The sequence below is a fragment of the Dendrobates tinctorius genome, unplaced genomic scaffold (genome assembly GCF_039654945.1).
Source record: "Dendrobates tinctorius isolate UK_male_01 unplaced genomic scaffold, ASM3965494v1 ptg000046l, whole genome shotgun sequence".
In the NCBI taxonomy this organism is placed as follows: domain Eukaryota; kingdom Metazoa; phylum Chordata; class Amphibia; order Anura; family Dendrobatidae; genus Dendrobates; species Dendrobates tinctorius.
Window position 1 is genome coordinate 22,288,148 of NW_027361714.1, and position 20,045 is coordinate 22,308,192.

The window sequence follows — 20,045 nt, forward strand, 5'->3', positions numbered from 1 at the left end:
GTATCAGGCTGCAGGTCTGATTACCAGCTTAAACAAGTTGCTATGTTTCTCCTTTGTACCTTTCAAATAGTCCTCAGCAGCAATCCCAGCAACCTTCTATATAACGCCTTTACAGTAAACAGAGATGTTCTGTCTGTGTATCACTTTGCCGACATCACACTGTTGGGTCACAAAGTATTATGTCTCTAAAGCAGTTCAAATTAGTAACTATGCTCTAAATGACTGTATATTGTGACGCTAATTACTACCTAATGTAACGTTAGTCACTACTCACGGACTTTGCATGAGGCAGGATAGTCAAGATATCTGGGGTTAGTACCAAGAAGACTCATAAAAGACATAGGGAAAAGAGAAACACATAGTCAGGTAACAGTCTGGGTTCAGAGTATCAGGAAGTTAGCAGATCAAGACAAAGTGGTAAGTCAAACAGAAGGTCAAATGTAAATTCAAGGTCAGCAATGGAGGTCAGAATGTAACTCAGATCACAGAGCAAACACACACACACTTGAGCAAAGCTGCAATTGCCAGAATCCTAAATAGCTCTTTACCCAGAATGGAAGACACCTAGAGGAGATCCTGCAGACCCAGCCAGATAGGACGGCTGAGCTGTCATTCCCAAGACTCACACCTCTGCCTCAGATTGGGAGGTAGAGCTGTCACTCACAATCCTGACAGCTCAGTGAGTCCTCAATCCCATATGGCGGCAGAATTGTCATTCACAGCGTCCATAAGAGACAGTGAGTGATGGAATCGTGACATATATGTTATCAATAATAAGATTGTGCCCTCATCTCTACAGCATATCTGATCTGCATAAATCTGATACTTACATATGGTGTACAGAAAAAAACAATAACAAGTTCAAATAATGGATAATCATGTTCATGTAGGCCATGATGATCCATTATTTGGACTTATTATAATTATTTACTTATATTAGATATTGTATGATTTTTGAGTATATCTTAAGTTAATATCTTTGTCATGGTTGTATGTTTTCCTTAAAATACATTAAGTTTAGACAAATAATCCTCATCAATTCCATAGAGCAAACACAATCATGTTTTCAAACTCTTCTTTCCAGCTGCAACAGGAGGCCCTGCTATTTTTGTCCCATTTTACTATCATTTTCTATCATTTACCAATATCTTTTGTTTGCTACTTTTGGCACTGGATAGTGGATATATATTTTTTCCAGTGCATAGTGCATGTAGTAATGGCAGGTAGCTTGATATGAGCACATGGACCTACACATGTGAAATGGCACAAAGGACTTATACACGTATAAACATCCTGGAAGATATGTCCTCCATCCTGGTGTTTATGTCCCCCGTTCTGCCACTGCTCTTTAATGCATAAAAAAAATAAACAATTCTACCCACCTTCCCTCGGCTCCCCAGCTGCACAGCATCCTGTTCTTAAGGCGGCAGTTGACATTTGCATACAAGCGACAGGCAGCGCATGATGTCACTGTCATGCCTAGCCTGTGACTGGCTTGCCGATGTCAGCTACCGGTCTCTCATTGGCTGGTGACGTGTATTGCAGCACAGAGACCCGGGCGGTCTCTGTGCTGCAATATATTTCAGCCAAATGTGTGTTCTCAGATGCACATCCAGCTGAAGTATGCATTGGCCTTGGCGGGCCTTCCTTCCACATGAGCATGGTCACAGTCGTGACCTCTGTAACCGCGATCATGCATATTTTCTCTTATACAACAGATACACCTATGCATGTTTTAGGGGCTGAGTTGTGATTGTGGCCTCTGCTTCATAGAGTATTAAATAATAGCTGTTCTCAAGTGAGCATAGGCTTTATTTTCTATTGCCGATATGGTGAAGATGCATTAGAGAACTCTAGCAGCAATGATAAGTAGAGGGGGTACTGTCGGAGATATATAATTATTATCAGAAAATTGACACTTTCTGTTAATGACTCTTGAATGCTAATTTGTTTCTGTTATCTTTGACATGTTTTTTCTAACTTCTATTTTTGTATAGCTAGAAGATGAAATTGTAACGCTACGTCAAGTATTAGCTGCCAAAGAGAAGCACCTGGCAGAGATAAAGCATAAGCTGGGAGTCAGCATGATGAATGAGCTGAAGCAGAACTTTAGTCGCAGCTGGCATGATGTGCAGACCCATTCTGCGTAAGTGTCTATCTCTTAAACTATTCATTATATGACCCCAATGAGTGTAATTGTCCCATTTGTTCATTACAATCCTTGTTATCGTTATATAAATTTGTGTCAATTACTTTGTTTTTGTCAGGATTCCACTCCTCAGTGTGTGTGGGATGCAGTTACTGATGGTTCAGCCGTCCATTCTGGTACTATGGCGTGCTGAAGCTTTCAGTACTATGATTGACAGCAGAGTATCCAATCAGGTGCAGGGTCGTGTTGAGCTGTCGGTGTTTTGATTTACAGCTCGGCCATCCAATCTCAAACTGGGAGATGATGACTGTCTCTGCTAATTAGCTGGACTTTTAGTCCCAGACCTCTGCCAAACATACATTCAGCTCTGTGTGGTTTTCACTCTGTGTGCCTTGTGTTCTGCTTGTTCATCGTTCATTGCCTGACCTTGGACCTCATTCTGACCATCTGTCTGTTTAACCTCTGTTTTCTGATCTGCTATCTTCTTGGTATTTTGTCATCGGACTGTTATTTGATTACGCCTTTGTCTCTTACCTCTGTTTATGATGTTCTCTCCTTGAATATCCCAACTTATGGCTTGTCCGTAAGAAGTGACTTAGTATCACATTATGTCTGGCCTATATGTTTTTCTTTTTTGCCAGTGTGGATCCTGTTCACAAACTTATTGACCATGTGGCGAATTTTACAAAATTGACTGAGGATCTGTCAGAGTCTGGAGTCATCACAATATCAGTTGCAGGGTCAGATAATTTTATGAATACTTCCTATAGCTTTCTACTGTCAGCAGTGGCTGTGACATTAGTACCCTCTGAGGTACAGTTGGTCTCTCTTGAACTCGTCATAGCCCTCCCTGATAAATTTTCAGGAAAGACAAGTCTAGGGTGTTCATGGGAGATGTAGGTTTTTTTTTTTATCTTGCGTACCTGGTTGTCAGTGGATGAGTTTCAGTGGGTGGGAATAATCATGTCCCTACTGAGAGGGGGACCTCAGACCTGGGCATTTTCCTAGTCCCTACAAGCCCCAGAACGGTCTTCTGTTGGCGCCTTTTTAGACATTTATTATCTAATTTATAACGCGCCCGAGAGATTGAGGTAGCTGAGGCTAAGATCATGAACCTGGCACAGGGGGTCGCACAGCTGAGGACTACTGCACTGAGTTTTGGCAGTGGTCTACTGAAGTTCTGTGGAACAATGCAGCTCTCAGGTGCCAGTTTCAAAAAAGCCTTCCCTAAACTCTTAGAGAAACTGTTGTCCTTCTTGACACCCCTTGTTTTCAGATGGAGACCATGAACTAGGCCTTGCAAATGGACCGCAGAACCTATGAGAGACTTGATGAACAGCAGGCTGCACGTTAAACTTCCCCGGAGCAGGTCCATTTACCGGAGGTAGAGCCATTGAAGTTAGAGTTGCCAGTCTTCGTATTGTGGTTTATATGGTAACCTTGGAGTTGGAAGAGAAGATCCGTAAAGTCCAGATGTTGGCTCCTTACACTACTCCAGGGTCCAAATTATTTGTTTTCATACATCAACCCCAAATCATAAGAGGGGATAAAGAGGCATAGGCAACAAAATTTAATAAAACCAAATATTAATAATATTAAAAATGTATCTCAAAATTTCAAGGAAGTTTCCCAAACAGGTCAAAAAAGGAAAGTGAGAACAAAAGGGACCAGTGTTAATGAAAACAACAACAAAATAGAAAAACATATATTATAATGGCTAAAACCATATCCTGATTTAAACCAACAGCAAAATCCCAATAACATGCATAGTGCTCATCTATTGCTGCAAGGTATTCATCATTGTTGTAAATAGGCATACACCATTATATATAATATCACAAAATAAAGTGCTTCAGTGCCAAATGTAGCTGCTATTTAATAAGCTCATCATTACCTATAAAGAGGTCTTTCCTGGTCACCCGATGCACAGTGTCCTACCCCGACAGCGCCGTTTCGCCTGACCGGCTTCTTCACAATGGGGGCAATGTGTGTTCCGTGCAGCACGCACCTTTATATGCAGTGTAAACAGCTGATCGTGATGTCAGCATAATCAGCGTGGTATTGTTCATGCGCCATTTTCCGGACTTCCCCTTATGCAGTAAAGTGACTTCCGGATCCATGCGCCTGGAACACAGTCGTGGAACGCACTGCATACCATGATGGCACATGACCGGAAGTCCCGGGGCTATCCCAATGTGCGCATGCGCCGCTAACCTGCCGAGAAACACTAATAACAGCTGCAAAACAGAATAAAAATAAAGAAAAAGTGGGGTAATGGGAGAATAAAAATATTAATTAAAGAAAAAACAAACTTATGAAATGTGAATAGAATATTATATACCGTGCAAACTGTGAAAAGTGAATAGAGTATTATATATCATACAATGTAGATATAAATATATGGGGCCATATATAAATACTATGTGAACAATTATAAAATGTATAGTGAAGTAATAAAGTGCCATATATCATACTAACAATATAAAGTGCATAAACATATACCAGTACATATATATACATATGCATATACATAACAGATGTTTTCAGAGATGCTGGAGGTGGTCAATCTGATGGCATTCAGATTAAAGCTTCCTTCATCCCTTTGCATCCCTAATGTGTTCCATAAATCCCTATTGAAGGAGTTTGTCTCTTCAACAGTGTCTCCCTCATCTCCGCCTTTTCCAGTTCTTGTCGACGGTGGCTTGGAATATGAGGTTTAGAAGGTTGTGAATGCTCATAGGGTCCGAAATTCCCTCCAATATCTTACCCACTGGAAGGAATATGGACCAGAGGAGAGATCCTGCGTCCCAGCTTGATATGTGAAGGCGGAGAGGTTAGTCAGGGCCTTCCATCTAAAATTTCCTGGGAAACCTTGGGGTCCGGTGCCCCCCCCAGAGATGGGGTACTGTCACGATTCCACCTTTTGATGGGTCTGGGATGTACAGTGCCTTGCGAAAGTATTCGGCCCCCTGGAACTTTCCAACCTTTTCCCACATATCATGCTTCAAACATAAGGATACCAAATGTAAATTTTTGGTAAAGAATCAACAACAAGTGGACCACAATTGTGAAGTTGAACGAAATGTATTGGTTATTTTAAATTTTTGTGGAAAGTCAAAAACTGAAAAGTGGGGCGTGCAGTATTATTCGGCCCCTTTAGCTTAATACTTTGTTGCGCCACCTTTTGCTGCGATTACAGTTGCAAGTCGCTTGGGGTATGTCTGTATCAGTTTTGTACATCTAAAGACTGAAATTCTTGCCCATTCTTCCTTGGCAAACAGCTTGAGCTCAGTGAGGTTGGATGGAGATCGTTTGTGTACAGCAGTTTTCAGCTGTTTCCACAGATTTTCAATTGGATTCAGTTCTGGACTTTGTCTTGGCCATTCTAACACCTGGATACGTTTATTTGTGAATCATTCCATTGTAGATTTTGTTTTATGTTTGGGATCATTGTCTTGTTGGAAGACAAATCTCTGTCCCAGTCTCAGGTCTTCTGCAGACTCCAACAGGTTTTCTTCAATAATGGTCCTGCTTTTGGCTCCATCCATCTTCCCATCAATTTTAACCAGCTTCCCTGTCCCTTCTGAAGAAAAGCAGGCCCAAACCATGAACCATGATGCTGCCACCATCATGTTTGACAGTAGAGATGGTGTGTTCAGGGTGATGAGCTGTGTTGCCTTTACGCCAAGCATATCATTTGGCATTGTTGCCAAAATGTTCGATTTTCGTTTCATCTGACCAGAGCACCTTCTTCCACATGTTTGGTGGGTCTCCTAGGTGGCTTGTTGCAAACTTTAAAAGACACTTTTTATGGATATCTTTGAGAAATGGCTTTCTTCTTGCCACTCTTCCATAAAGGCCAGATTTGTGCAGTGTACGACTGATTGTTGTCCTATGGACAGACTGTCCCACCTCAGCTGTAAATCTCTGCAGTTCAGTGATCATGGACCTCTTGGCTGCATCTCTGATCAGTCTGTTCCTTGTTTGAGATGAAAGTTTAGAGGGACGGCCAGGTCTTGGTAGATTTGCAGTGGTATGATACTCCTCCCATTTCAATGCACTGGGTGCAGAATTATAAGGCAAATGAGTATTTTGATCACATCATCCTTTTTATATATGTTGTCCTACTCCAAGCTGTATAGGCTTGAAAGCCAACTGCCAATTATGTAAATCAGGTGATTTGCATCTCTGTAATGAGGAGGGGTGTGGTCTAATGACATCAAAACCCTATATAAGGTGTGCTTAATTATTAGGCAACTTCCTTTCCTTTGGCAAAATGGGTCAGAAGAGAGATTTGACGGACTCTGAAAAGTCTAAAATTGTGAGATGTTTTGCAGAGGGATGCAGGAGTCTTGAAATTGCTAAACTTTTGTAGCGTAATCACCGAACAATCAAGCGTTTCTTGACAAATAGCCAACAGAGTCGCAAGAAGCGTGTTGATAAAAAAGGCGCAAAATAGCTGCCCATGAATTGAGGAAAATCAAGCGTGAAGCTGCCAACATGCCATTTGCCACCAGTTTTGCCATATTTCAGAGCTGCAACGTTACAGGAGTATCAAAAAGCTCAAGGTGTGCCATACTCAGGGACATGGCCAAGGTAAGGAAAGCTGAAAAACGACCACCTTTCACCAAGAAACATAAGATAAAACATCAAGACTGGGCCAAGAAATATCTTAAGACTGATTTTTCTAAGGTTTTATGGACTGATGAAATGAGAGCGACTCTTGATTGGCTCGAGGCTGGATCAGTAAAGGGCAGAGAGCTCCACTCTGACTCAGACGCCAGCAAGGTGGAGGTAGGGTACTGATATGGGCAGGTATCATCAAAGATGAACTTGTGGGACCTTTCCGGGTTGAGGATGGAGTGAAGCTCAACTCCCAGACCTACTGGCAGTTTCTGGAAGACACCTTCTTCAAGCAGTGGTACAGGAAGAAGTCAGTATTGTTCAAGAAAAACATGATTTTTATGCAGGACAATGCTCCATCACATGCATCCAAATACTCCACAGCGTGGCTGGCCAGTAAAGGTCTAAAAGAAGAAAAAATAATGACATGGCCCCCTTGTTCATCTGATCTGAAACCCATAGAGAATCTGTGGTCCCTCATAAAATGTGAGATCTACAGGGAGGGAAAACAGTACACCTCTCGGAACATTGTCTGGGAGGCTGTGGTACGCAATGTTGTTCGTAAACAGATCAAGCAACTGACAGAATCTATGGATGGAAGGCTTTTGCGTGTCATCGTAAAGATAGGTGGCTATATTGCTCAATGATTTTTTTTGTTGTTTTTTTGAATGTCAGAAATGTTTATTTCTAAATTTTGTGTTGCTCTATTGGTTTACCTGGTGAAAATAAACAAGTGAGATGGGTATATATTTGGTTTTTATTAAGTTGCCTAATAAATCTAAACAGTTATAGTTACCTGCACAAACAGATATCCTCCTAAGGTAGCCAAATCTAAAAAAAAAACACTCCAACTTCCAAAAATATTAAGCTTTGATATCTATGAGTCTTTTGGGTTGATTGAGAACATAGTTGTTATTCAATAATAAAAAGAATCCTCTCAAATACAACTTGCCTAATAATTCTGCACACGGTGTATGATTGCTTGTACAGTGCTCCTTGGGATGTTTAAAGTTTTGGAAATCATTTTGTATCCAAACCGGCTTTAAACTTCTCCACAACAGTATCACGGACCTGCCTGTTGTGTTCCTTGGTCTTCACGATGCTCTCTGTGCTTCAAACAGAACCCTGAGACTATCACAGAGCAGGTGCATTTATATAGAGACTTGATTACACACAGGTGAATTATATTTATCATCATTAGTCATTTAGGACAACATTAGATCATTCAGAGATCCACAATGAAAATCTGGAGTGAGTTTGCTGCACTGAAAGTAAAGGGGCTGAATAATATTGCACATCCCACTTTTAGGTTTTTGACTTCACAATTGTGTTCCACTTGTTGATTCTTCACCCAAAATTTACATTTGGTATCTTTATGTTTGAAGCATGATATGTGGAAAAGGTTGAAAAGTTCCAGGTGGTCGAATACTTTTGCAAGACACTGTAGTTACTGATAGCTCAGCTATCTAGTACAGGGGCGTGTTGAAAGTGTCAGTACTTTGACTGCTCAGTGTCCGATCTGGTGCAGGGACATGCTAAGCTGTTGATGTTTTGATTGACAGTACTGTCATCCAATCTAAGACTGGGTGCTGCTGGCTATCTCCGGGTGTTCATTGTTCCAGTTGATTGCTCTTCTACTTAGATGGGCTGTTAGTCCCAGAACTCTGTCAGATGTACATTCAGCTCTGTATGGTTTGTTTCACTCTGGCTTGTGTTCTGCTTGTTGATCTGTTGTTACCTGACCTTGGACCTCATTCTAACAATCTGTCTGTTTAACCCCTTTGTTCTGATCCGCTATCTTCCTGGTATTTTGACCTGGGACCATTACCTGACTACACCTTTGTCTCTTCCCTTTATTTATGATGTACCCTTCTGGCTTTTTACCTCAAACTCCTTGACTATCCCATCTCACTGCCTGTCTCTGAGAAATTACTCAGCGTCACAGTTTTGAACTGCACTCAATAAAATATATAATGACAAAAATATTAGGACACACAAACGTATTGAGACAGACCTTTGATTAATCATTGAATTCTGGTTTTACATTCAATCCCATTGCCATAGGAGTATATATCCAGCCCTTAACCAAGCAGTCAGCCTTTACATTTGTGAAAGAAGGAGTCTTTCTACAGAGTTCTCAGAATATGAGTGTGGTACTGTAATAGGATGTCACTGTTACAACAAAACTGAAAACGTGCCAGCACAGCTGTCGGCTTGTGTAATATAAAAAAGGGGAGAAGCCAGCGCTGCTTGTGGTCAGAACGCAATACATAAAGTGAAAATGCACATATTAATTTCTAACTGTATTTCAAAATGGGACATTTAGCAAAAAATTGATCAATCATTTGAGCTACCTCGCCACGCCAAGGCAATCTCATATGGGGCAGTCCTACTCTGTTTTTTATATTCGCTGTGCCATTGCGGCCTCCTAAATGTATTAAAAGCAAGACCATATTAAATGCACACTATACCTGAAGCGTTTCTGAATCACTCCCTTGGAGCCAGAAAAGGTGAGCGCAGATAAAGGCCAACCAGGTCCAGACAAACATTTCAGGTTTAACCTCCACACTCTCCTGACCAACAATCACAGATGAAGGGTGATACAGCAGCCCAGCCCTGCCCCAGGGCTCTATTTAATTGTGCACCTGTGTCTGGGCCTGTATCACCCTTCATCTGTGATTGCATACATTTTTGGGTCAAAAAAAGTCAACTAATTACCTTATGTTTTTACTAATATTTATATACTTACTACTGGGAATCTGTTAACAATTACAATAAGTCAGTTCATTAAATTTATTTCCTCAACATAATCCACAATTAACTGTAGGGGTTGTCAAAGAAAAGCAAAAGCATTTAGGAACTGTATTTACTTAGACATGAAGTGGCAGACCATGCAAAGTACAGAGCAGGCTTGTCAAGTGCTCAGGCATATAGTGGATAGAGTTCTACAACCTTGCTAACTCAATAACTGCAGATGCCCAAATGTTCTCTAGAATTAACATCGGCTCAAGAAGAGAAGAGTGATAAAAGCAAAGTTTGTTTTTGAAAACAGACTGTGATTGGCTGGGGACTGGAGTTTTCTGAAATCGGAAAATCACTTTAATGCCTTAACTTACCAAGACATTTTGGACAGTTGCATGGTTCCAATGTTGTAAGAACAATTTGGAGTAGATTAATTTCTGTTTCATCATGACTCTGCCTTTGTGCACAAAGGAAGGTTCATAAAGTCATGGTTGTGCGAGTTTGGGGTAAAAGAATTTGACTTATCCTCACAGAGCTTGGCCCTTCACCCCATTGAACAACTTTGGAATGAGGTAGAATGAAGACCAGGCTCTCCCATCCAATATCTTTGTTAAACCTCAAAAATGCTCTTCTGGATGATTAGGCAAATTTACATAAATATGCATTCCAAAATCTTGTAGAAAGCCTTTTCTGGGCAGCTGCGACTTCTATTTTTAGGCTGGTGGGGCCAGAATACATGGCCCTTTACAAACCTGAGAATACCAGCCCCCAACTGTCTGCTTTAGCTTGGCTGATTGTCAAAAATGAGGGGACCTCACATCGTTTTTATAAATTGTTTATTTTGATAATTTAAAAGATCGAAGTGAGGACCCCTCTATTTCTGATAACCAGCCTTGCTATACATGACAGCTGAGGGTTGAAGCCCCCAGCTGTGAGTTTTGCCTGGCTGGTTATCAAAAATACAGGGGAACCCACACCATTTTACCTCCAATCAGAAGTGGTGTTTGCTGCTCTGTCATTCACATGACATCATGGCAAACACTGGATGTTTGGGCCCCCCCATTCCGTAAATGGGGTCCAGGTTTGGGTACTGTTCTGTGTTCTGGTACCCAAACCCGAACTTTTTGTAACTCTTTGGCCGAACCCGGCGGACACAATTATCCAGGGGTCCGCCCATCTCTAACCGTGAACTTAAGTGTATTTTATAGGGATTTTATGTGATATACCAACACAAAGTTGCAAGTATTTGTGAAGTGTAAAGGAATTGATTAATTATGAGTGAGCATGCTTGGATAAGGTGTTATCTGAGCACTCTCGTTTGCTAATAGGAGTATTTTTGGTGTGCTCGAATACTATGTCGAGTCCCTGTGGCTGCATGTCTCGTGGCTGTTTGACAGCCGCAACACATACAGGGATTGCCTGTTTGTTAAGCAATCCCTGCATGTGTTCTGACTATTGAACAGCTGCAAGACATGCAGCCACAGCGATTAGAACATAATATCCAAGGACGCGAAGATCCTCTATTAGTACATGAGCGCATGCGGATATCCGAGCACGTTCGCTTATCCCTAGAATTGATACATATTGCAACATTAACCCCCCCCCAAAAAAAAATCTGTTTGTAGGTGTAGTGTTAAAAAATGTGGAAAAGTTTACGGGTATGAATAGTTTTCAAGGCACTGTATGTGCTCTGCAATGTTTAGCTGAATGTTCCATAGAAGTCATAGATATTTGGGATAGGTATTATCAGCGACTTCTATATTTTTACATTACAACAATTCACAAAAGTAAAGAGATTTTTAAGTTAATAATTTCAATTTCGATAAGTGAAATAAAAACTAATTAGAAATTACATCAACAATAAACCCAAAGCTAATTGCCTGAAAACCACCTTTACAAATCATTGAGGCCCGTAATTTGCTAATTGATTGAGAATGAGCATGAAATATTGGGATGCCACAGCTGGCCTGTCTTCTGCCTGTTCCGTGAAACCTGTGTGCGTAGCAGTGGAATTCAGCTGGAATCCCATGCCTGTAATTAAGTGAAAGAATGGATCACTGGTTTCTAACTACTATGAATTCAGTTCAGACTTTAAATAGTAAAGACATTTATAGAATTTACTTGCGGTTTTCGATAATGTCAGCATTGTGTTCCATTTATCATTTATTTGTTGTAACTGAACCAGAAAGTAGACAGAAGCGGACTTGTGTGGTTTGTTCAGCAGAGAGATTATAATTCATTACCTTGGAGACATACCTCGAAGTGAATAAATGATTAAGACTAGGGACTACACAGCTTCTTGAAATGGCAAAACTTTAAAGGGAAGGTGCCATCCAAAGAAAATTTTTTCAGCAATTGAAAAAATGTAAAGAATTAATGTTTACATGTTCTTAAAATATATTATCATTTGTTTTTAATTTTGCAAAATGTGAAAAATAATTTTAAAAAGTTTGGCAATTCCACTTCTTAACACTAGGGGGAGTTGCTACTGAAATTTGGCACAAAAACCTAGTGTACAACTAGCTCACATTACTGCCCTGCAGTAATTATGGGCGGAATCTGCTGACATGGGTGTGGTGTCACTCCTCTCCTCCCCTTCTGGGTGTTTGCTAAGGCAAAAGAGAGGATGACATCTAGGAACACAGTGAGCAGCCATTTTGATGGGGCCTGCAAAGTTAATGACTGTCTTTGCACGTAAAGTCTGGATCAGAACAGGCCATCAATCAGAAGAAATGTTTCCTGGATTTCTGTGGAGCAGACAAGCAGATGGTCCATCCATGTGTATAAAACACAGCGCTCTATGTACAATCCCTGGCACTGAACAGGGTGCCCCCCATAGACCAGCACACTGCTCTCCTGAAATACTCTGTGCTGTAGTCGCCCTGCTCTTTCCACCATACATTAGGCCCCTGTCGCCTCGCTTTCACACATCGCCAGGACAGGATCTGAGGAGAGGAATGGGGTCTTCGGTCACCGAGGATGGCAGGCAGCAAGGATTCTGGGAGCAGGGTGACAGCAGCACAGAGTATTTCAGGAGAGCAGTGTGCTGGTCTGTGGGGGGCACAGAGGGAGATATATGGGGGAGGAGCAGGGTGAAAGCACCACAGAAATCCAGGAAACATTGCTGATTGATGGCCTGTTCTGATCCAGACTTTGCATGCAAGATCCTGTCCTGGCGATGTGTGAAAGCAAGGCGACAGGCGCAGTCTGGGGTGATGCTGGGAAGCAAGCTGGGGGAAATGGAGCCATTCAGTAACGATAAAAATGAGACCTCTCTCTTCAGCTGCCTCACCAGCCCTCCCGTGACTGCACCTAACTATTACCCCTGACCCGTGTGCAGGTGCTCAGCCAGAACCACCCTAGAATGGGTCCCCTTTTAGCAGATAATACTGCCATAGTGTTCTCACATAATACCGCCATATACTTCACACAATACCACAATGTAGATCACACATAAAACCAGCAGGGTGACAGCAGCACAGAGTATTTCAGGAGAGCAGTATCACATGGGATAGGATTAGATGCACGGTTCAGCAGACTGTATCACACAGGATAGGCTTAAATACACAGCTCAGCAGTCAGTATCACACAGGATAGGATTAGATACACAGCTCAGCAGACAGTATCACACAGGATAGGATTAGATACACGGCTCAGCAGACAGTATCACACGGGATAGGATTAGATACACGGCTCAGCAGACTATCATACAGGATAGGCTTAGATACACGGCTCAGCAGACAGTATCACACAGGAGAGGATTAGATACATGGCTCAGCTGTCAGTATCACACAGGATAGGATTAGATACACGGCTCAGCAGACTGCATCACACAGGATAGGATTAGATACACGGCTCAGCAGACTGTATCACACAGGATAGGATTAGATACACGGCTCAGCAGACAGTATCACACAGGATAGGATTAGATACACGGCTTAGCAGACATTATCACACAGGATAGGATTAGATACACGGCTCAGCTGTCAGTATCACACAGGATAGGATTAGATACACGGCTCAGCAGACAGTATCACACAGAATAGTATTAGATACACAGCTCAGCTGTCAGTATCACACAGGATAGGATTAGATACACGGCTCAGCAGTCAGAATCACATAGGTTTAGATACACGGCTCAGCAGACTATCACACAGGATAGGCTTAGATACATGGCTCAGCTGTCAGTATCACAAGGGATAGGATTAGATACACGGCTCAGCAGTCAGTATCACACTGGAGAGGATTAGATACATGGCTCAGCAGTCAGTATCACACAGGAGAGGATTAGATACACAGCTCAGCAGGCAGTATCACACAGGATAGGATTAGATACACGGCTCAGCACACAGTATCACACAGGAAAGGATTAGATACAGGGCTCAGCAGTCAGTATCACACAGGAGAGGATTAGATGTCCAGCAGATTGCCAAGTGTTTTGAAACAGCAGGGAGCAGCTTCTCCTATGTTTTGCAAGAGCAGGGGCAGCAGCTGGCCGTGTGTTTTGGAAAGAGCAGCTTGGTGTCCAGGAGCTCGTCCTGGTTCCTCTCCTACAGCTCAGCTGGTATGTGCAGAGTGAACATCCAAGCCCTGTTATGCTGGAACAGTACAGCATCCAGGGCTTGCAATAGATTGTAAATGAAGCTAAAAGAAAAGCGCTGGGCTCTAATAAGATGGCGCCTGGCCACACCTACAGCTGTGAATTGAGCTGCCCACAGAGGCGTGCCCAGTTCACTCCTGATGCAGCTGCAATGAAAGCGATAGGGTCCGCAGCCGACTATTGTCTCTTATGCCCAGGGACTGCCGTAAATGAGCATGGAAAGTGTCGTTCAGCAGCCAGAGAGGTAAGATGGCAGCCCCCAGTGACTGCATTACTACAGAAAAAAAAAATCCATACACACCACTGAGTCAAGCTTAGGGGACAATATCTTTTTATATTATTTTCTTTTTAACATTAAATTATGAAAAAACACGGCACCTTCCCTTTAAGATCACAAATGTCTTGCTGCCTGTCCCATCTAATGATAGTAAACATGGTTGTAGTTGTGACAACTTGTGGGTCACAAAATGACCATATTCACAATTGGAAAAATGAGTTGCGATAGTATGACAGTAATGAGGTACTTTGCAAATAGTATGTCAAATTTACTCATTAAAATATGTCAGAATTTGGGCTTGAATTGACAAGAGTACACTACTGTGAGGACACAGTATTACATCTTAATTAACCAGACATTTAATTTAAAGAAAGCCAAGAAGAATAGACTGTTATCTATATGTTGACTTTTGAATTGATGTATTTCTTTCAGGTTGGTCAAGTAAACAGACTTTTGTTGTGTTAGCCTCTAATATTGACTTGTAAGTTGACAGTTTGTTGTAACACACTGTGCTATTATCCTAGATGACTAGCGATGTTTGCTGATATGTTGATTACACATTTACACATTATTCAGGCAGCATACCGAATCACAAGGAAAAAACCCGAATTTAATGGTCAATAGTGCAAATAAAATAAAAAAATTATTTTAAAAAATATATAAGAAATTTTTGAAACAATAATAATATTTAAAATACCTTTATTATATAATAGTGGTACATATGTATAAAAAAGCAATGTGTGCTCAAATCAATTAAAATATATACCAATATAGGTTTAATAAACAACATACAAAACGGTCCACATATGTAAGATAATGTAATTACACCTTTTTAAATTAATTGTCCAATAAAAGAGTGACCAGAATATATAAAGAGCCAAAACAATTATGTAGGCTTAAACAAAGTGTCAGTATGTTCAATGAAAAACTGCAAAAGTACAATTTTAGCCATCAAATAGTGAAATGTTCATTCAAATAGTGCAAATAAAAGTGCTAAGTGAAAAAAACTAGAAATAGAAGTGCACAAGGACAATTGAGGGTGTATACCTTTAAGGACCGCCGGTAAGCGAGCAACACAGCCCCGACGCGCGTTTCGGAATGAATCCTTCGTCAGGGGGTGGTGTGTGCTATAACCGGTCTCCCTAAATACTCCTGTGAATGAAACATGAGATAAGATCCAGCCTATTGCGGCGCGTGCGCCGCCATGATGTCTCAGACATAGCACCCGCCCCCACGTCACGTGACCAGTAACCTAGCAACAAGAATACCAGACACGGACATAGGAGCAGGGGAACCGAGACTCCGGCTGCGCACGCGCACAGGCCGTCCGCACTCATGATACAAACACTGCTCCAAATGTGGAAGGGGGACTTGATATAATGGCGCATGCGCGGTGAGCAAGACCGGATGTCTCTGACAAGGTCCGAAATGGGCCCAAATGGGGATCTCAGCACACATATCGAGAACACCAAGTCACTCACCGTACACGTGCACCTCCAGTTCCCAGGCACATAGCTACATAAGGGGGTATATACTATATATTAGATAGGGCGTAATAAAATATAAATAACAAATAGAAAAATGAATATATAATCTGATGGTCAAACAGAATATATGCTACCAATGTTAGAGAAAAAAGGGGGGAAATAAAAATTGTACATATATACATCTCTATACAAACATATCAAAAAAAAAAAAAAAAGAGAGAGAAAAGACCTACAACCAAGATAGTGACATATTGCATATTAAAGTACCATATAAAATATGTCACAAATAGATTGCAATATAAAGGTACAATAAAATGATTGTGTAGAATATACAGAGAGTATATATATATATATATATATATATATATATACTGTATATAAACATATATATGTGTGTGTAGATCTTCGTCCATGGATTTGAAGTGGACATCAAAAACACCCGAAGATATGTATCTCTTCATGTAGCATAAACTTCCGACTTATCCATCATCACATGAGACATCAATAAAAAAGGAAGAGAAGTGTTCCTTAATAAAAGAAAAAATAAAAATATTAAAAACATACAGGAGGGGAGGGGTAAAGATGGTTCACAAAAGAAAATAATAGATTACAAAAAAGAGGCAAAGCTAAGATTTTCATTGAGCCCTAAAGGTGAGACCGTTTTGAGACTCCAGATCCATTTGGCTTCTAAGCGTGCTAGAGGGGCACTTGTTTTACCCCCTCTGCTACTCGGTTTAACCATATCAATACCAATTACCCTAAGTTCATCAGCGTTACAATCATGAAACAATTTAAAGTGTTTTGGTATTGTTTTCAATGTATTAATGTCTTCAATATCTTTGGCCACTAAAATCCCCAAGACATGTTCCCGAACTCTAACTTTTAATTGACGGGTTGTAAGTCCAACATATATTAAGGAACAGGGACAAGTGGCATAATAGACAACCGCTTGGGTTGTACAAGTTATTGAGTGAGTGATTTTATATACATTTGAGCCATCTGAACTTGAAAATGTCTGTGCTCGATCAATATTTGGACAAGCCACGCATTTTCCACAGGGTTTGCATCCCCAAACTGGTTTAGAATTCGAAAGAACCATTGATTGTATAGGTTCTGGAACATAGTGGCTTTGAACCAATTTGTCACCCAGATTTGTTGGTCTCCTATAGGTTACACTAGGTTTTAATCCAATGTAATGGGATAAAATAGGGTCAGTCTGTAGTATAGGCCAGGATTTTTCCAAAATTTTGAGCATCATATTTGTCTGGCCATGATATTGTGTAATATATCTAATTTTCTTATCGGCTATTGAAGATCTTGAGGAATATAATGCCTGATGTCGTGATATATTTTTTGCTCTATTGAATGCCCTTTTAACAGATCTGTGACTATAGCCACAATCAAGAAATCTAAGTTTAAGATCATTCGCTTGTTTTATGAAATCCTCCTCTTTGGAACAGATCCTACGTAATCGCAGGAACTGTCCAATGGGAATAGATCTCACTAACGCTGGAGGATGCACTGAAGTTGCGTGTAAAAACGAGTTTACTGAAGTACTTTTTCGGAACAAATCAGTCTCTATGCAATTCTCCTTATTCCTTTTAACCTTAACATCTAGATAGTCAATCATATCCTTATCAGACTGATATGTAAGATGTATATTCATAGCATTGTCATTTAAATTCAAAATAAATTCTTTAAGTGTTTCAGCAGGTCCCTGCCAGATCATAAATATGTCATCAATGTACCGCGTCCAGAAAAGGACGCGGTGCATTGATGACAGACGATCTGACAGGAACAGGTCCCTCTCCCACAGCCCCAGGAACAAATTTGCATAAGCCGGTGCATAAGACGCACCCATCGCTGTACCCTGGAGCTGCAGGTAGAAGGACCCCTTAAAAAGAAAAAAATTATGAGACAATGCAAACGATAGGAGTTGCTCCACAAACTGACTCATAGAGGCAGACATGTTTGAGGATTGCAAGTAGAATTTAGCTGCATTAATGCCATCAGAGTGGGGTATATTTGTGTATAGTGACTCTACGTCACAAGTCACAAATAATGTGTCCACGCCTATATGCAATCCATCAACTTTTTTGAGAAACTCATTAGTATCTTTAGTGAATGACAGAAGTGTTTCTACCAGTGGTTTTAATTTTGAATCTATGAATTTATTTATATTCTCCATAAAATTACCACAACAAATTATAGGTCTACCAGGAGGTATATTTTGATTTTTATGGATTTTGGGAAGCAGATACAGGGTGGGAATGGATGGTTCATCAATTTGTAATGCCGAGAAAAGATCCTTAGATATAATGCCGTTGTCCTTTGCATTTTGAAGAATTGACACCAATTCCGATTGGTATTTAATCAGGGTATTGAATGTCAGTCTTTTATAGCATGTGGTATTTCTTAGTTGTCGAAATACTTCATTTTCATATAATGACTTTGGCCAAACCACCACATTTCCACCCTTATCAGCGGGTTTAAAAACCACATCTTTTAAATCCTGCAACCTTTTAAGCCCTATCCTTTCTTCCCTAGTTAAATTATTATTGCTGGGATAGCGTGGTATTTTACCAAAATCCTTACTCACTGTTTTAACAAAAACGTCAATCACTGGACAAGATGATAATGGTGGAAATTTTTTAGAGTGCGGACGAATTGACATAGGAATCTTACCTTCCTCTGGTGTGCTATGCTCATTGGCCAAATCATCAAGGATATCTAACGCCTCTTGTTCCGCCTCTGTGGGGAACAATTGAAAGGTAGTCTCATCATGAAAATGTCGCTTAAACAATAGTTTTCTGGCAAAAAGGTTTAAATCTTTAATTGCCGTAAACTCATCAAAGAGTGGTGTGGGACAGAACATGAGACCTTTATTGAGCAATTTAATTTCAACAGATGAGAAAATGTGCGTGCTCAAATTAATTACCTTGAGATTATTATCAGGCGTATATCTGGTTACTCATTTCATAGGTTGATACCGTGCATCTCGTTTTCTCTTGGGTGTAGAATTAATGGAGGTTGATACAGAGGCGGAAGTAGAGGCGCCAGAGACATTATGTACAGATGGATTAGATGACATAGATGGAGTACGATCACGTTGATAATCGCCATTGTTCACATTGATTGTAGTCTTGCGCCATCTGTATACTCTACCCATATTGAAATCTCTTTGATCCCTCGATAATTTGTTACTCTAATTAGTTTGTATGTCTTTGATCCACTGATCAATATGTTTATCAAGTTGAACATTAATCATTTGCAATTGATCCGTAGATAAATCAGCTTTTGCGCTTATATACGCTTCTTCAAGGGCTTTATCAATCTCAATTAGGGAATTGATATTCAATTTAATTAACAACTCCATTAATTTTTTAGACGTATCATTACAGACACTTTCCCAGCTTGCGATAAATTCTTTATCATTGACTATAAAAGATGGAGTGACATGAACTCTCAGGCCTCTTGGAATTAATTGTCTCTCAATATAATTTTCCAAAAAGGCCCTATTCCACCAAAAGCGGATTCTTTTATGAGTCAAATTTTTAATCGTATTAACCCCTTCACTACCAAGGGTGGTTTGCACGTTAACTACCGGGCCAATTTTTACAATTCTGACCACTGTCCCTTTATGAGGTCATAACTCTGAAACGCTTCAGTTGATCCCGGTGATTCGGACACTGTTTTCTCGTGACATATTGTACTTCATGTTAGTGGTAAAATTTCATTCATATAACTTGCGTTTATTTATGAGAAAAATGGAAATTTGGCAAAAATTGTGAAAATTCCGCAATTTTCCAACTTTGAATTTTTATGCCCTTAAATCACAGAGATATGGCACACAAAAAAGTTAATAAGTAACATTTGCCACATGTTTACTTTACATCAGCACAATTTTGGAACCAAAATTTTTATTTGTTAGTAAGATATAAGGGTTAAAAGTTGACCAGCGATCTCTCATTTTTGCAACACCATTTTATTTTTACGGACCACATCACATTTGAAGCCACTTTGAGGGGTCTATATGATAGAAAATACCCAAAAGTGACACCATTCTAAAAACTGCACCCCTTAAGGTGCTTAAAACCACATTCAAGGAGTTTATTAACCCTTCAGGTGCGTCACAGGAATTTTTTGAATATTTAAAAAAAATTAACA

At 40.4% G+C, this 20,045-nt stretch overlaps 1 protein-coding gene and 1 long non-coding RNA gene across 4 annotated transcripts in view; one reads left to right on the top strand and one right to left on the bottom strand.

Moving 5' to 3' along the window:
* The window catches only part of TPD52L1 (TPD52 like 1), a 295,522-nt gene that overhangs the window by 73,244 nt on the left and 202,233 nt on the right, over window positions 1-20,045 (top strand). For all 3 annotated transcript variants that reach the window (XM_073575755.1, XM_073575754.1, XM_073575756.1), the window contains exon 3: window positions 1,998-2,146. In XM_073575755.1, coding sequence (XP_073431856.1) covers window positions 1,998-2,146 — 149 coding nt within the window. The remainder of the gene's footprint in view (window positions 1-1,997; window positions 2,147-20,045) is intronic.
* Window positions 15,992-19,866, bottom strand: LOC141089394 (uncharacterized). Its single transcript, XR_012232272.1, has 2 exons — window positions 18,564-19,866; window positions 15,992-16,405 (listed from the first exon to the last, which is right to left on the bottom strand). It is a non-coding gene; the product is annotated as an uncharacterized lncRNA (long non-coding RNA).